This window comes from Pristiophorus japonicus, chromosome 15 (genome assembly GCF_044704955.1).
Source record: "Pristiophorus japonicus isolate sPriJap1 chromosome 15, sPriJap1.hap1, whole genome shotgun sequence".
NCBI classification, from domain to species: Eukaryota; Metazoa; Chordata; class Chondrichthyes; family Pristiophoridae; genus Pristiophorus; species Pristiophorus japonicus.
The window spans coordinates 39,456,940-39,473,663 of NC_091991.1; the positions used below are offsets into that span (position 1 = coordinate 39,456,940).

General features: G+C 45.0%; 1 protein-coding gene and 1 pseudogene across 2 annotated transcripts in view; both read left to right on the top strand.

Moving 5' to 3' along the window:
- Positions 1–16,512, top strand: part of asz1 (ankyrin repeat, SAM and basic leucine zipper domain containing 1) — a 129,009-nt gene extending 112,497 nt beyond the window's left edge. For both annotated transcript variants that reach the window (XM_070901617.1, XM_070901618.1), the window contains exons 12-13: positions 568–681; positions 14,886–16,512. In XM_070901617.1, the coding sequence (XP_070757718.1) occupies positions 568–681; positions 14,886–15,035 (264 nt within the window). In that variant the 3' untranslated portion in view covers positions 15,036–16,512. The remainder of the gene's footprint in view (positions 1–567; positions 682–14,885) is intronic.
- LOC139225951 (U2 spliceosomal RNA) lies at positions 10,531–10,710 on the top strand (annotated as a pseudogene).
- Positions 16,513–16,724: the final 212 nt, after the last annotated feature.

A 16,724-nucleotide genomic window follows, 5' to 3' on the forward strand; every position in this document is an offset into this window, starting at 1 on the left:
ATTCAGTGCTGATTTATACCAGTAACTTTGCTGGTCTGTGCGTTTTACTTCATCCATACTTGGTGCTTTTATTAACTGGCCGCTCTATTTTTCTCTTTTTCTCCCTGATCGCCCACTTTTAGGTTCCTTAGTGCCACACAGCTTCCTCCAACAGAGAGGATAGGTTATGACTGAGCAATGTGGTGGAATGTAAAAACACAGTGACTGACCTTAAGATTGTTCTTTTCCTTCATTCTGAGGAAGTGCTTTCTGTAAGGCTTCCCTCTGTCTGGATTGAGAACTTGAGTATGTACAGCGATGAACTTATTATTGGTCTGGCAACTCAATCATTACATAAAAATGATGGCAACTTGCAACAAGTTCATCTGTAGAAATCAGTACAAAAAGTGAGATTTTGTTGCAAAATAGCTCATCTTAAACATTTCTCTGAGGAAAGCTCCATTGTACTGACGTTGGCTGTTTGGCATTTAACCTGAAGAATAATAGATAAGGATTTGATTTTTTCCCAATGGTTATCTTTTTACTAATATCTTGAATTCACATCAACATTTGTCTACCTGTTTTCAGAGAGTACTGGATTTGGATCCTGACAAAAAATCTGCTATGGTCTGTGTTGACTTGGTTAAATGTATTCAGGATCTGGATAAAGAAGTGGAGAGGTTGAGGAATCTTCTGCTGAAGGTAAAGGAAGGTGAACAGACACTGTTGTACAGATTTACATTAGTAGATTTTAGTAGTTCTAATAAAACGTGTACAATGTTTATGTTTAAGTAGAAGCTTCTCGATAGCCCTGTATAAGTCTAGATGAATCAGATATAACCTGGATAACACTAGAGTGGTGACAAAGAGATAGTGAGGGTGGGAGAGGTCAAGGCTGTATGTTAACACCACATCAGTCATTTGGAAACTAACAACATATCGACAAGCACTTGTCAGAAAGTGTCACTTGAAAGTAATTGACTGTTGGAGTGGGAATAAATTTACAGAGATGCAGCAAATGCAGCTGTATTAGTGTCAGCAAAGAATCTGTTACTGAATGAAGCCATGTGGAGATCTTGAATGAATATCTGAAAAGGGCCCAGCAAAGTGTTACTATTTAGAGTTTTAATATATAATCTTGCATGTGAAAAACAACATGGCACTTAATGGAGCAATACCTGATAAAACAGAGTGCACTGTGAAATGTTTTATTCGCTCTGCCTCTTTTAATCCAGAAATTAATTGTTGCGCTTGAAAACCATATTGATTTAACCATACATGCTTTCTTTGTTTAGTTGAAAGATATGCTTTTATTACAGCACTTAAAAGAAAAATCCACCACAGTTGAGTCGAACTTAAGATCACCTGAATGAGATGAAAACTATCAGCCACATATTGCTGATGCCGCCTCCACTATTTAAAATTAATTAACTAACTAAATGTATTAAGCAGAACAGGTACTGGGAAATGCATTGTGAAGGGATATTATTTTTACCATCATCACACCAATCGAGATCAGTCAGTAATTATCCTGGATCAGCCCTCATACAGTAGTGAAACTTAAAATTAATGCTATTTACAATATACATGATTTAGACGAAGGAATTGAATATAATATCTCCAAGTTTGCAGATGACACTAAGCTGGGTGGCAATGTGAGCTGTGAGGAGGATGCTAAGAGGCTGCAGAGTGACTTGGACAGGTTAGGTGAGTGGGCAAATGCATGGCAGATGCAGTATAATGTAGATAAATGTGAGGTTATCCACTTTGGTGGCAAAAACAGGAAGGCAGAATATTATCTGAATGGTGACAGATTAGAAAAGGGGAGGTGCAACGAGACCTGGGTGTCATGGTACATCAATCATTGAAAGTTGGTACGCAGGTACAGCAGGCGGTGAAGGCGGCAAATGGCATGTTGGCCTTCATAGCGAGAGGATTTGAGTATAGGAGCAGGGAGGTCTTACTGCAGTTGTACAGGGCCTTGGTAAGGCCTCGCCTTAAATATTGTGTACAGTTTTGGTCTCCTAATCTGAGGAAGGGCATTCTTGCTATTGAGGGAGTGCAGCGAAGGTTCACCAGACTTGTTATATATGTGAACTTGTATTTACACTACAGCCACCAGAGGGCTCATTCCCCAGAGCCCCAAGGGATCCCATAATCCCTTGGGAGCACAGGTCTTCAAGAAGGCATCACAGGTTGGAGAGGCACTCTGGAGACCTGCTATAAAAGACTACGGTCACACTTTACTTTGAGCTCAGTGTTCAGTCTGACTCTTTCACCATACACAACAACTGGCGACGAGATACACTTAGCGAACTCAAAGATGCAGAGGACAGTGGGCATCCTGGAGAAATTTTCGGAGGGAGCTGATTGGGAAACTTTTGTGGAGCGACTCGACCAATACTTCATGGCCAACGAGCAAGATGGGGAAGAGAGCTGTGCCAAACGAAGAGCGATCCTCCTCACTGTCTGTGGGGCACCAACGTATGGCCTCATGAAGAATCTGCTCACTCCAACGAAACCCACAGAGAAATCATTTGACGATTTGTGCAAACTGGTCCGAGAGCATTTGAAGCCAAAGGAATGCGTTCTGATGGCAAGGTACCGGTTCTATACCTACAAAAGGTCTGAAGGCCAGGAAGTGGCGAGTTATGTCGCCGAGCTGAGAAGCCTTGCAGGACATTGTGAATTTGGAGCACATGTTGAGACTTTTTCGTACTTGGCATTGGCCACGAAACCATACTTCGCAAGCTTTTGACTGTAGAGAGAGACCCCAACCTTGAGTAAGGCCATAGCGATAGCCCAGGCGTTCATTACCATCAGTGACAATACTAAGCAAATCTCTCAGTACACAAGTGCTGCTCCAAGTACTGTGAACAAAGTGGTGATGTTTTTGATTCGTAACGTACAGGGCAGGTCACAGATACCTGCAGCTACACGTCTGCAGATGGTCTCTGAGCCCACTATCAAGGGTGATGAATGCAAGGCCATTAACACCTTGTTGGCGCTGCGGGGGTGATCATCGTTTCCATTCATGCTGATTCAAAGAGTACATTTGCAAGGGCTGTGGAACAATGAGACACCTCCAATGAGTGTGCAGGTGAGCTGCTAAGCCTGTTAAACCTGCAAACCACCACGTTGCAGAGGAGGACAGATCCACGGAGGATCACTACGAACCAGAGCCTCAGATAGAGGAGGCAGAGGTACATGGGGTGCACACATTCACTATAAATTGTCCCCTGATAATGCTGAATGTTGAACTAAATGGACTCCCAGTGTCAATGGAGCTGGATACGGGCGCGAGCCAGTCCATATGGGCAAAAAGACTTTCGAAAGGTTGTGGTACAACAAGGCCTCAAGGCCAGTCTTAACTCCAGTTTGCACAAGACTAAAAATTTACACTAAAGAACTGATTCCTATAATCGGTAGTGCAACCATAAAGGTCTCCTACGATGGAGCGGTGCACAAGCTGCCACTCTGGATGGTACCGGGCAATGGTCCCACGCTGCTTGGTAGGAGCTGGCTGGGAAAGATACGCTGGAACTGGGACGATGTCCAAGCGCTATCGCCCGCTGACGACACTTCGTGTGCCCAGGTCTTAAATAAAATTTCCTTCGCTGTTGGAACCAGGCATCGGGAAATTCCAAGGAGCAAAAGTGCAGATCCACCTGATTTCAGGGGCGCGACCCATCCATCACAAGGCGAGAGCAGTACCGTACGTGATGAGAGGGTAGAAATCGAGCTAGACCGGCTGCAACGAAAGGGCATCATTTCACCGATCGAGTTCAGCGAGTGGACCAGTCCTCAAGGAAGACGGCACTGTCAATCTGTGGCGATTACAAAGTAACTATCAATCGTTTCTCCCTGCAGGACCAATACCCACTACCAAAAGCTGACTATCTCTTTGCAACGCTGGTGGGAGAAATGATGTTCACGAAGCTGGATCTGACTTCAGCCTACATGACGCAGGAACTGGAGAAATTATCGAAGACCCTCACCTGCATCAACATGCACAAAGGTCTTTTTGTTTATAACAGATGCCCGTTTGGAATCCGATCAGCAGCGGCGATATTCCAGAGAAACATGGAAAGTTTACTGAAGTCGGTCCCGCACACCGTGGTCTTCCAGGACGACATCTTGGTCACAGGTCGGAACACAGTCGAGCACCTGCAGAACCTGGAGGAGGTTCTTAGTTGATTCAACCGCGTGGGGCTCAGGTTAAAATGCTCGAAGTGCATTTTCCTGGCGCCTGAAGTGGAGTTCCTGGGAAGGAGAATTGCGGCGGACGGCATCAGGCCCACCAACGCGAAGACGGAGGCAATCGAGAACGCACCGAGGCCACAGAACGTGACGGAGCTTTGGTCATTTCTGGGACTCGTGAACTACTTTGGTAACTTCTTACCGGGTCTCAGCACACTGTTAGAACCACTACATGTCTTACTATGAAAAGGGAGCGAATGGGTTTGGGTCAAAAGCCAAGAAAATGCCTTTGTAAAAGCTAGAAAATTGTTATGCTCAAACAAATTGCATGTGTTGCATGATCCATGTAAGCGTTTGGTACTAGCATGTGATGCGTCGTCATATGGCGTCGGGTGTGTATTGCAACAAGCTAATGATTTTGGGAAACTGCAACCAGTTGCTTATGCATCCAGGAGTCTGTCTAATGCCGAGAAAGCCTACAGCATGATTGAAAAAGAAGCGTTAGTGTGTGTCTATGGGATAAAGAAAATGCATCAATACCTGTTTGGGCTAGAACTCGAATTGGAAATTGATCATAAGCCACTTATATCCCTGTTTTCCGAGATTAAAGGGATAAATACCAACGCATCGGCCCGCATCCAGAGATGGGCGCTCACGTCCGCATACAACTACACCATCTGCCACAGGCCAGGCACAGAAAACTGCACCGATGCTCTCAGTAGGCTGCCATTGCCCACCACGGGTGGAAATGGCGCAGCCCGCAGATCTAGCCATGGAAGCATTTGAGAGTGAGCAATCACCCGTCACTGCCCGGCAGATCAAAACCTGGACAAGCCAGGACCCCTTATTATCTCTAGTCAAAAACTGTGTGCTTCACGGGAGCTGGTCCGGTGTCCCAGTGGAAATGCAGGAAGAGATAAAGCCGTTCCAGCGGTGCAAAGTTGAAATGTCTATACAGGCAGACTGCCTTCTGTGGGGCAATCGAGTAGTGGTCCCCAAGAAGGGCAGTGACACCTTCATCAATGACCTCCACTGTACACACCCAGGCATCGTAATGATGAAAGCGATAGACAGATCCCACGTGTGGTGGCCTGCTATCGATGCGGATTTAGAGTCCTGCGTTCACAGATGTAATACATGCTCGCAGTTAAGCAATGTACCCAGGGAGGCGCCGCTAGGTTTATGGTCTTGGCCCTCCAAACCGTGGTCTAGGGTACACGTTGGCTATGCAGGCCCGTTCTTGGGTAAAATGTTCCTTGTGGTTGTAGACGCGTACTCCAAGTGGATTGAATGTGAGATAATGTCGGCTAGCGCGTCCACTGCCACCACTGAAAGCCTGCGGGCCATGTTTGCCACACACGGCTTACCTGATCTCCTGGTGAGCGACAACAGGCCATGTTTTACCAGTGCTGAGTTCAAAGAACTCATGACCCGTAACGGGATCAAACATGTCACATCTGCCCCGTTTAAACAAACGTCCAATGGTCAGGCAGAGAGAGCAGTACAAACCATCAAGCAAGGCTTGAAGAGGGTAACTGAAGGCTCACTGCAGACTCGCTTATCCCGAGTCCTGCTTAGCTACCGCACGAGGCCACACTCTCTCACTGGGATCCCACCTGCTGAACTGCTCATGAGAAGAGCACTTAAGACAAGGCTCTCGTTAGTTCACCCTGATCTATATGAACAGGTAGAGAGCAAGCGGCTTCAACAAAGTGCATTCCATGATAGCGCAAATGTGTCACGTGATATTGAAGTCAATGATCCTATATTTGTATTAAATTATGGACAAGGTCCCAAGTGGCTTCCCGGCACTGTCGTGGCCAAAGAGGGGAACAGAGTATTTCAGGTCAAATTTTCAAATGCACTCATTCACCTGAAACACCTGGACAAATCAAATTCAGATTCACGGACTACCCTGGGCAACCCACCTTGGGACCCGACCTTTTTCGATCCCCCAACACACATACCAGTGGCAACGGACACCACGGTTGACTACGAAGCAGAACCCATCATCCACAGCAGCTCTGCAGGGCCCAACAAATGATTCAACAACACCAGCTTTCACACCAAGACGATCAACCAGGGCAAGAATAGCCCCATATCGACTCACATTGTAAATAGTTACAGTATTGACTTTGGGGGAGAATGTTGTTATATATGTGCACTTGTATTTAACCTGTACAGCCACCAGAGGGCTCATTCCCTGGGGTCCCAAGGGATCCCATGATCCCTTGGGAGCACAGGTATTTAAGAAGGCTTCACTGGTTGTAGATGCACTCTGGAGACCTGCAATAAAAGATTACGGTCACACTTTACTTTGACTCACAGTGTTCAGTCTGACTCTTTCTCCATACACAACAAGAGTGATTCCTGGGATGGCAGGACTAACATATGAAGAAAGACTGGATCGACTAGGCTTATATTCACTGGAATTTAGAAGAATGAGGGGGGATCTCACAGAAACTTATAACATTCCGATGGATTTGGACAGGTTAGATGCAGGAAGAATGTTCCCGATGTTGGGGAAGTCCAGAACCAGGGAGTCACAGTCTAAAGATAAGGGGTAAGCCATTTAGGACCGAGATGAGGAGAAACTTCTTCACTCAGAGAATTGTGAACTGTGGAATTCTCTACCACAGAAAGTTGTTGAGGCCAGTTCATTAGATATATTCAAAAGGGAGCTAGATGTGGCCCTTGTGGCTAAAGGGATCAAGGGGTATGGAGAGAAAGCAGGAATGGGGTACTAAAGTTGCATGATCAGCCATGATCATATTGAATGGTGATGCAGGCTCGAAGTGCCGAATGGCCTACTCCTGCATCTATTTTCTATGTTTCTAAAAGAGTTTGTGTGGAGCTCCATCAGATTGAAGACTGTAGAGATGAAAATTGTTTGAAATGGTTGAAGGTTGAACCCTGTTCTCTCCTCTCACTTCTGAAAACAATGGCTCTACTTGAGATCCAACGTTTAACAATATATCGACCCCTTTAGAAAGATCAGATAATGTAGGCCACTAAAGCACCCAGCAGCCTCCAGTTTCTCTGCCCCAGCACAGTACCAATAGGAATACAGCGCTATAGGCAGCCACAGTTACTGGCTTACCAGAAGGGGAAAACAATGGGAGCAATCCAGAGATTACTACCTTTTGAGGTCTTGCTTTTTAATCTCTTTCCTAGCTCCCTAAAATCTGCCTGCAGTACCTCAACCCTCTCTGCCTATTTTGTTGGTACCGATATGGGCCACAACCTCTGGTTGTTCACCCTCCCCCCTCAGAATGTTATGCAGCCGCTCAGTGACATCCTTGACCCTGGCACCAGGGAGGCAACATACCATCCTGTAATCATGTCTGCGGCCACAGAAACGCCTGCCTGCTCTCCTAACTATCGATGCTTTCACGATCTTTTCTACCCCCGCTTATCTCATGCAGCTGAGCCACCCTTGGTGCCATGGACTTGGCTCTGGCCTTACTCCCCAGAAGAATCATCGCCCTCACCAGTATACTGGTTGGAGAGCGAGATGCACTCGGGACTCCTGCACTACCTGCCTGGTTCTCCTCGTCTGTCTGGCAGTCACCCATTTCCCCTCAGTCTGCACACCCATCTGCTGTCGGGTGACCACCTCCTGAAACCTGCTATCCAAAGCCTGGAGCTTGAGATCCTCCAGTTGACAACACTTCCTGCACATGTGGTTGACAAGGACACTGGAAGCGTCTGGAGTTCCCACATGGCACAAGATGTGCATTCCATGGGACTGAGGTGTCCTGCCATGCCTCTACTTAATAGATTATTAACTAACAACAGAAATAAACTCGACTTTTTTCTCTTCAGCTCCTTCCCTTGTGCCAACGTCACTTACCTCGCTCCCTGACACACTCACTCCCTCCGAGCTCTCGGGCCTACCTTTATCTCCGGCTGCTCCTCTGGCTCTCTGCTCCTTCACCCTCTGCTCCGAATTCCCACTCTCTCCAAATTTCTAATTTAGCACTCTGTCTAGCAGCACTCCATTTAGGACCACTGCTTTCTAGATGCTAGGAGGAAGATCTACTTACAACCACCGAAGTCTGAACAAATCTTTTGAAATTATCATTCTAGCTATAATTATTTTGGCCATGTATTCGAAGAGCTGATATCTATCAAAGGATACGCTTGAAGCACTAAATCACTTTCAAGAGGTGAACTTGCAATGCCAGTGCAAAGAACCAACAGGAACGAAAAACCTCGTCCTCACCAATCTACCTGTCGGAGATGCATCTGTCTATGACAATATTGATACCCGTGACCACCGCACAGTCTTTGTGGAGATGAAGTCCCGTCTTCACACTGAGGACACCCTCCATCGCGTTGTGTGGCTCAACCACCATGCTAAATGGGATAGATTCAGAATAGATCTAGTAACTCAAAGCTGAGCATCCATGAGGCACTGTGAGCCATCAGAAGCAACAGAATTGTATTCCTCCACAATCTGTAACCGTGCTTGCAGTGTGCATCATCTTGCCAAGGCTTCAACAGCACCTCCCAAACCCACCAGCTTTACCACCTAGAAGGACAAGGGCGTAGAAACACCATCACCTTCAAGTTCCCCCCCCCACCCCCCCCCAAGTCACACACCATCCTGACTTGGAAATATATAGGGCGAGAATTTCCAGTGCTTCACTGCCCGGTTTCTCGGCGGTATTGGCTGTTTTGGGCGAGACCGGGTTGGTGCAAAATTCCACAGCTGAGTTACGCCAGCGGTTTCAAAGTACCGCTGGGGAGCGGACCACCAGCGCGCACTGTCCATATATCACCATGGCGCGATTTTTGGCTCAGCAGTGACCCGTAGGTAAGTTAGGAAAAAAACGCCCACGAGAATCAGCGGAGCTGGACAGTAGGTAAGTAGCCCTGCAAGAAAAGGTAAGTACAGGTGCAGAGTCCAAAATCTGGAGTTCCGGACCTACCGACCCTGCTGACCTCGATGTCCCGCTGCCACACGACCTTGGGTCTCACCTCCCCGTCCCTCGCCTCACCGCCGCCCAACCTTGGGCCTTGCCTTATCGCCCATCTCCTCGCTGCCGTCGCTGCCCTTACCTCGAAGCCTCCTCATTGGCCCGCCCGAACACCATCTCTGCGACGGGGCCGCCCGACCAGCTCCTCTGCGGCGGGGCCTCGCCCGACCAGTTCCTCTTCAGCGGGGCCTCGCCCGACCAGCTCCTCTTCAGCGGGGCCTCGCCCGAACACCATCTCTGCGGCGGGGCCTCGCCCGACCAGCTCCTCTTCAGCGGGGCCTCGCCCGAACACCATCTCTGCGGTGGGGCCTCGCCCGACCAGCTCCTCTTCAGCGGGGCCTCGCCCGAACACCATCTCTGCGGTGGGGCCTCGCCCGACCAGCTCCTCTTCAGCGGGGCCTCGCCCGAACACCATCTCTGCGGCGGGGCCTCGCCCGACCAGCTCCTCTTCAGCGGGGCCTCGCCCGAACACCATCTCTGCGGCGGGGCCCCGCCCGACCAGCTCCTCTTCAGCGGGGCCCCGCCTGAACACCATCTCTGCGGCGGGGTCTCGCCCGACCAGCTCCTCTTCGGCGGGGCCCCGCCTGAACGACTCCTTGGCGGCAGGGCCACATCTGACAACCTCATTGACGGGGCTGGCGACCCGAACAGCTCCTTGACGAGCATCCCCCTCCCACCCCCGCCTCCATTCTGACTTTCTGAAATCCGGAAATACCTGTACCTGGGCTCAGGTGTTTCCAGATAAGTGACGTCGAAAAGACGTTCCAAAGTCTGGAAAAACGCAGAATCCGGAACGGCCTTGGTCCCGAGTGTTCCGGATTCGGGACGCTGCACCTATAACTTTTTTTTACTAATTATTTTTAAATTCTCTTGCAGTGATTTAAGTGAAAAGGGCCCTGAGTGTTTTTCTGATTTTTTTTATTTTATGTTTTTTGGAAAAATATTTTTTTGTGTTTTTCTCCTCCTAGGCCCAACCCACAGCCTCGATGTAAAGTTTTAGTAAATTTATTAATTCTAGCCCTTTTTTTTTTTAAGAACCACCCAATTGGCCCAAGATTCCATTTTTTCCCCCGAGAATCGGCGTGTAAGGCCCACTTTTTTAGCTGGGTGGATTTTTTTCCTTTTTGGGGGCAATTGTTCACCGGCGCTAATTTGGGGAATTTTAGCGGTATTTTTGGGTGGCAGTCGGGCACTGGCGGGTTGTTTGGAAATTCTAGCCCATTGTTGTTCCTTTATCAACGCTTAATCAAAATCCTGGAACCTTCCCACTCTAACTGTACTGTGGAAGTTCCTTCACCACATGCACTGTGGCGGTTCAGGAAGGCGGCTCGCCACTACCTTCTCGAGGGCAATTAGGGATGGGCAATAAATGCCGGCCTTTGCCTTTTGGCTAAGATCAAGTGTAGTATCTGTTCTTATCAGTTTAATATCCCCTATGGGGACATGATATTGAATTGATTTTTGGACAGGGAGCTGGATCAAGGGCATGCCCTGTCCACTCCATGCACCGACCTGGTATTGCAATATTTCCAGGAACGGTGCAACTTCGCCTCTCGGCCTTTTGGCCTAAGATCAAACACATTGCGCAGTGATCTTTGGCGTTAGAGTTGATCTGGAAAGAAATTGGATTTAAAAAAAAAAAAATGCCGGCCTTGCCAGAAACGGCCACATCCCAAGAACAAATTTTTTTTTTTTTTTTTAAAGTTCCTTCAGCTTCACCTCATCCTGAACTACTTTGCATAACATAGGGTTACAGATCATCTGCAAAGTACTAACGCGAGTTAATGAGCACACCCCAGCGGGCATTATATATAGCATTGACTAAGGTTTTTAATTTCTATGAGAACTAGTTTCGTTGCTTAGAATTGATAAATTGGTTCTTCTACCAAAGATATGGTGGCTTGAGTGGTTAAAACAGAACTCTAAAGTTATACTGCAGTTTCTTTCAAAATTCTGATCGCTGATTCAAGCAGGAATTTATGTTGGATACCTTAATTGGGGAGTGAAATACAATAAGATGCACTGTTACTGAAAGTGGTACAAGAAACTAGCAAAGTTAAAATGTGCCATTTGGAGCAGGCACATTTTCCAGTAAGCATTAGAATCCTTTATCCATCAACACTCTTAAATGATGGAGAGATTTTTTGTGTGTGGCAGGAATCTGGATCGCAGCTTAATATTTTTTTGGAGTTTACATTGATTTAAATAATCACCTGTTAATATAGTATGATCTTTTGCAATTACCTGCCGAATTTTAAAGCAACAGAATTTATTTCAATTATTTTCACTACTTTATGGATCTGCAAATGACTATATGGAACATATTTATGATACAGCAGTTATATTCATGAAATTAATCCAACAGAAAAAACTTGTGGATTGATCTACATACATGATCGCAGGATAGCTCAGATGAATACGTGGCTTGAGCAGTGGTGCAGCTGGGAGGGATTCAAATTCCTGGGGCATTGGAACCGGTTCTGGGGGAGGCGGGACCAGTACAAAGCGGACGGTCTGTGTTTGCTCGTGCTGTTGGGGAGAAGTTAAACTAATATGGCAGGGGGATGGGAACCAATGCAGGGAGACAGAGGGAGACAAAAGCAAAAGACAGAAAGGAGATGAGTAAAAGTGGAGGGCAGAGAAACCCAAGGCATAAAACAAAAAGGGCCACTGAATATAAAGGGGCTGCAGGAGGGGTCAAAACTAAAAATCATGGTTTAAAAACTAGTATTAAAACACTCTACCTAAACGCGCGCAGCATTCGAAATAAAGTAAATGAGTTGACGGCACAAATCATTACAAATGGGTATGATTTGGTGGCCATTACAGAAACGTGGTTGCAGGGTGGCCAAGACTGGGAATTAAACATGCAGGAGTATCTGACGATTCGGAAAGATAGACAAGAAGGGAAAGGAGGTGGGGTAGCTCTGTTAATAAAGGATGATATCAGGGCAGTTGTGAGAGACGTTTTTGGCTCTAATGAACAAAATGTTGAATCATTGTGGGTGGAGATTAGAGATAGTAAGGGGGAAAAGTCACTGGTGGGTGTAGTTTATAGGCCCCCAAATAATAACTTCACGGTGGGGAGGGCAATAATCAAGGGAATAATGGAGGCATGTGAAAAAGGAACGGCAGTAATCATGGGGGATTTTCACCTACATATCGATTGGTCAGATCAAATCGCATGGGGTAGCCTGGAGGAGGAATTCATAGAATGCATACGGGATTGTTTCTCACAACAGTATGTTGCAGAACCTACAAGGGAGCAAGCTATCTTAGATCTGGTCCTGTGTAATGAGACAGGAATAATAAACAATCTCCTAGTAAAAGATCCTCTCCGACTGAGTGATCACAGTATGGTTGAATTTGTAATACAGATTGAGGATGAGGAAGTAGTATCTCAAACGAGCGTACTATGCTTAAACAAAGGGGACTACAGTGGGATGAGAGCAGAGTTGGCTAAAGTAGACTGGAAACACAGACTAAGCGGTGGCACAATTGAGGAACAGTGGAGGACTTTTAAGGAGCTCTTTCATAGTGCTCAACAAAAATATATTCCAGTGAAAAAGAAAGGTGGTAAGAGAAGGGATAACCAGCCGTGGATAACCAAGGAAATAAAGGAGAGTATCAAATTAAAAAATAAGGTGGCCACGGTTAGTGGGAAAATAGAAGATTGGGAAAATTTTAAACAACAGCAAAGAATGACTAAAAAAGCAATAAAGGAAAGATAGATCACAAAGGTAAACTTGCGCAAAACATAAAAACAGATAGTAAAAGCTTTTACAGATATATAAAACGGAAAAGAGTGACTAAAGTAAATGTTGGTCCCTTAGAAGATGAGAAGGGGGATTTAATAATGGGAAATGTGGAAATGGCTGAGACCTTAAACAATTATTTTGCTTCGGTCTTCACAGTGGAAGACACAAAAACCATGCCAAAAATTGCTGGTCACAGGAATGTGGGAAGGGAGGACCTTGAGACAATCACTATCACTCGAGAGGTAGTGCTGGGCAGGCTAATGGGACTCAAGGTAGATAAGTCCCCTGGTCCTGATGAAATGCATCCCAGGGTATTAAAAGAGATGGCAGAAGTTATAGCAGATGCATTCGTTATAATCTACCAAAATTCTCTGGACTCTGGGGAGGTACCAGCGGATTGGAAAGCAGCTAATGTAACGCCTCGGTTTAAAAAAAGGGGGCAGACAAAAGGCAGGTAACTATAGGCCGGTTAGTTTAACATCTAGTGGGGAAAATGCTTGAAATTATCATTAAGGAAGAAATAGCGGGACATCTAGATAGGAATAGTGCAATCAAGCAGACGCAGCATGGATTCATGAAGGGGAAATCATGCTTAACTAATTTACTGGAATTCTTTGAGGATATAACGAGCATGGTGGATAGAGGTGGATGGATGGATGTGGTGTATTTAGATTTTCAAAAGGCATTCGATAAGGTGCCACACAAAAGGTTACTGCAGAAGATAAAGGTACGCGGAGTCAGAGGAAATGTATTAGCATGGATAGTGAATTGGCTGGCGAACAGAAATCAGAGAGTCGGGATAAATGGGTCCTTTTCGGGTTGGGAATCGGTGGTTAGTGGTGTGCCACAGGGATTGGTGCTGGGACCACAACTGTTTACAATATACGTAGATGATCTGGAAGAGGGGACAGAGTGTAGTGTAACAAAATTTGCAGATGACACAAAGATTAGTGGGAAAGCAGGTTGTGTAGAGGACACAAAGGCTGCAAAGAGATTTAGATAGGTTAAGCGAATGGGCTAAGGTATGGCAGATGGAATACAATGTCAGAAAGTGCGAGGTCATCCACCTTGGGGAAAAAAAACAGTAAAAGGGAATATTATTTGAATGGGGAGAAATTACAACATGCTGCGGTGCAGAGGGACCTGGGGGTTCTTGTGCATGAATCCCAAAAAGTTAGTTTGCAGGTGCAGCAGGTAATCAGGAAGGCGAATGGAATGTTGGCCTTCATTGCGAGAGGGATGGAGTACAAAAGCAGGGTGGTCCTGCTGCAACTGTACAGGGTATTGGTGAGGCCGCACCTGGAGTACTGCATGCAGTTTTGGTCACCTTACTTAAGGAAGAATATACTAGCTTTGGAGGGGGTACAGAGACGATTCATGAGGCTGATTCCAGAGATGAGGGGGTTACCTTATGATGATAGATTGAGTAGACTGGGCCTTTACTCGTTGGAGTTCAGAAGGATGAGGGGTGATCTTTTCGAAACATTTAAAATAATGAAAGGGATAGACAAGATAGAGGTAGAGAGGTTGTTTCCACTGGTCGGGGAGACTCGAACTAGGGGGCACAGCCTCAAAATACGGGGGAGCCAATTTAAAACCGAGTTGAGAAGGAATTTCTTCTCCCAGAGGGTTGTGAATCTGTGGAATTCTCTGCCCAAGGAAGCAGTTGAGGCTAGCTCATTGAATGTATTCAAGTCACAGACAGATAGATTTTGAACCAATAAGGGAATTAAGGGTTACGGGGAGCGGGCAGGTAATTGGAGCTGAGTCCACGGCCAGATCAGCCATGATATTGAATGGCAGAGCAGGCTCGAGGGGCTAGATGGCCTACTCCTGTTCCTAATTCTTATGTTCTTATTATGAAATAACGCAAACTGATTTGATAATCTCATCATTCAGGATTTCAAAAAGTGTTGCATCTGTGCATTTTTCAAAAATACCATGTTATCACACTTTTCCATTTTAGTTACAGAATAACCAAGATCGAGCTCCCAATCGCATGCCACCATCGCAAGTTTACTTTCATCATAATCGATTCCTCAAGAAGATAGCAATTGGCCTGTTTGGAACTGGATTTATTTTTCTCCTCATAAAACTCCGTATTCTGAGAAATTAGCTGGAAATAGAAGTTTTATTTTTGATTTATTTAAAAATATTTGACACTTGTTAACATCAATTTGATGACAAAAACAAACAATGCTTTGTTATTTTTCAACAACTACATTGTATGTGAGTTTTTGCTTTAAGTTAAGTGCACTGGTACAGGTTAAAACAATATTTTAGTCATTATTACTGTAGTACCTATAGGATGAAAACATGGTTGTGAATGTTGCTATAACTCTGATTACAACATTATTCTTGCATAAAACACCTGCTGAGTATGCATAATATATTTTCTTGCATTGGAGGTTTTCAAACTTTTCCTTGTGTGAGCCCCCACCCCAGCAAATATTGAGACACTCCTGCGACTCACTGTCCTAACTGCCAAATAATAAACAGTGTTGGCTATTTGAAAAAAAAATGATCATTCAGAAAATATTTTTATTTGCATACAGTAACAGAAATGGTGTACGAGCAAGTCAATAGGAAGTCTGATGATAGACTGACGGATTTCTAATCATCATGCAGACATCCTAGAGTCTGGGAACTGAGGTTGAAAACCAATGATATAGTAGAACTAACAGACTTTTAATCTGATAGTTTGCTGTACAGTCAATAAATACTTGAGGCAGGCATGTTAAATTTGATCCATAATGTTACTAAATGTATGTTGGGCTGTAAAAATGCCAATACCTGATATTCAGCTATCTCATTAATATCAGGAATTATTCAGTCTAGCAGGGTAGAATGTAAACATGGTAGTTATGTGTTTACTTTCCAGCTATGTAAGATTAAAAAACATTCAAAAGAACTTTCAGAATGATTGCTTCCAATGTATAAGGGAAAAACATATTCGGGTCCAATTGAAATTGTTTTTATCTTGGCCATCAGATATTTTTGTTAAAAAAAAATAATGTGACTTACATTTCAAATACTTGGTTATAGAATATAAAAAGCTATTTCACAGTTATATTGATATAAATAAATAGTTGAAAACATGTTCAAATATCATATGATTTGTGTATGAGATTTCCTGAATCTCAGCCTTCACTCTGAACTTGGCAGCACCTAGGTACTGTATTGTATGTTTAAAAATATGTTCTGAGCTTTATCCTCAGTTGATGTGAAAGCTTTATGCTGGAACAGCTTTGGCCACACAGACTCCAGGAATGGTCTCCCATCAAATCTAGTCTAAAGTCACACCATTATTTTCAGGTCTTCTCCACTTACTATAGGATTAGCCTAAATGTAGAACTCCAGATAAACAGCCAGAGCAAAACACATATCACTGTCAGAACTACAGCTTTTGCAATATCACTGTAATAAATAAACTTTCAATTTCAATTCTTGGCATAACACAATCCAGCCTAAAATTGTTGTGTTACAAAATTACTAAATACTTCTAAATTCCAATGTGTAACCTTTTCTTGTTTGTTAAGCAGCACCTTTAGCCTTTAAGCATTAAATAGAGCTTTTCTAATTTCTGAACACAAGTGGTGTTTCTTTTCTTCTACTGGAACTTTACACTCACATCCTTTCAGAATTGTGAGAAAGAAAGGATGATGGAGCAGCTAAATCTGCAGCAATTTCCAGTGCTTGCTGCATCAGAGGCCGCAATGCTGTCCAGCTTACCCGAAAATTATTTTTTAATGTCTTTTCTTCTGGAATCATCCATCCATGAGAGTCGTGACGTTCCAAGTCCCGG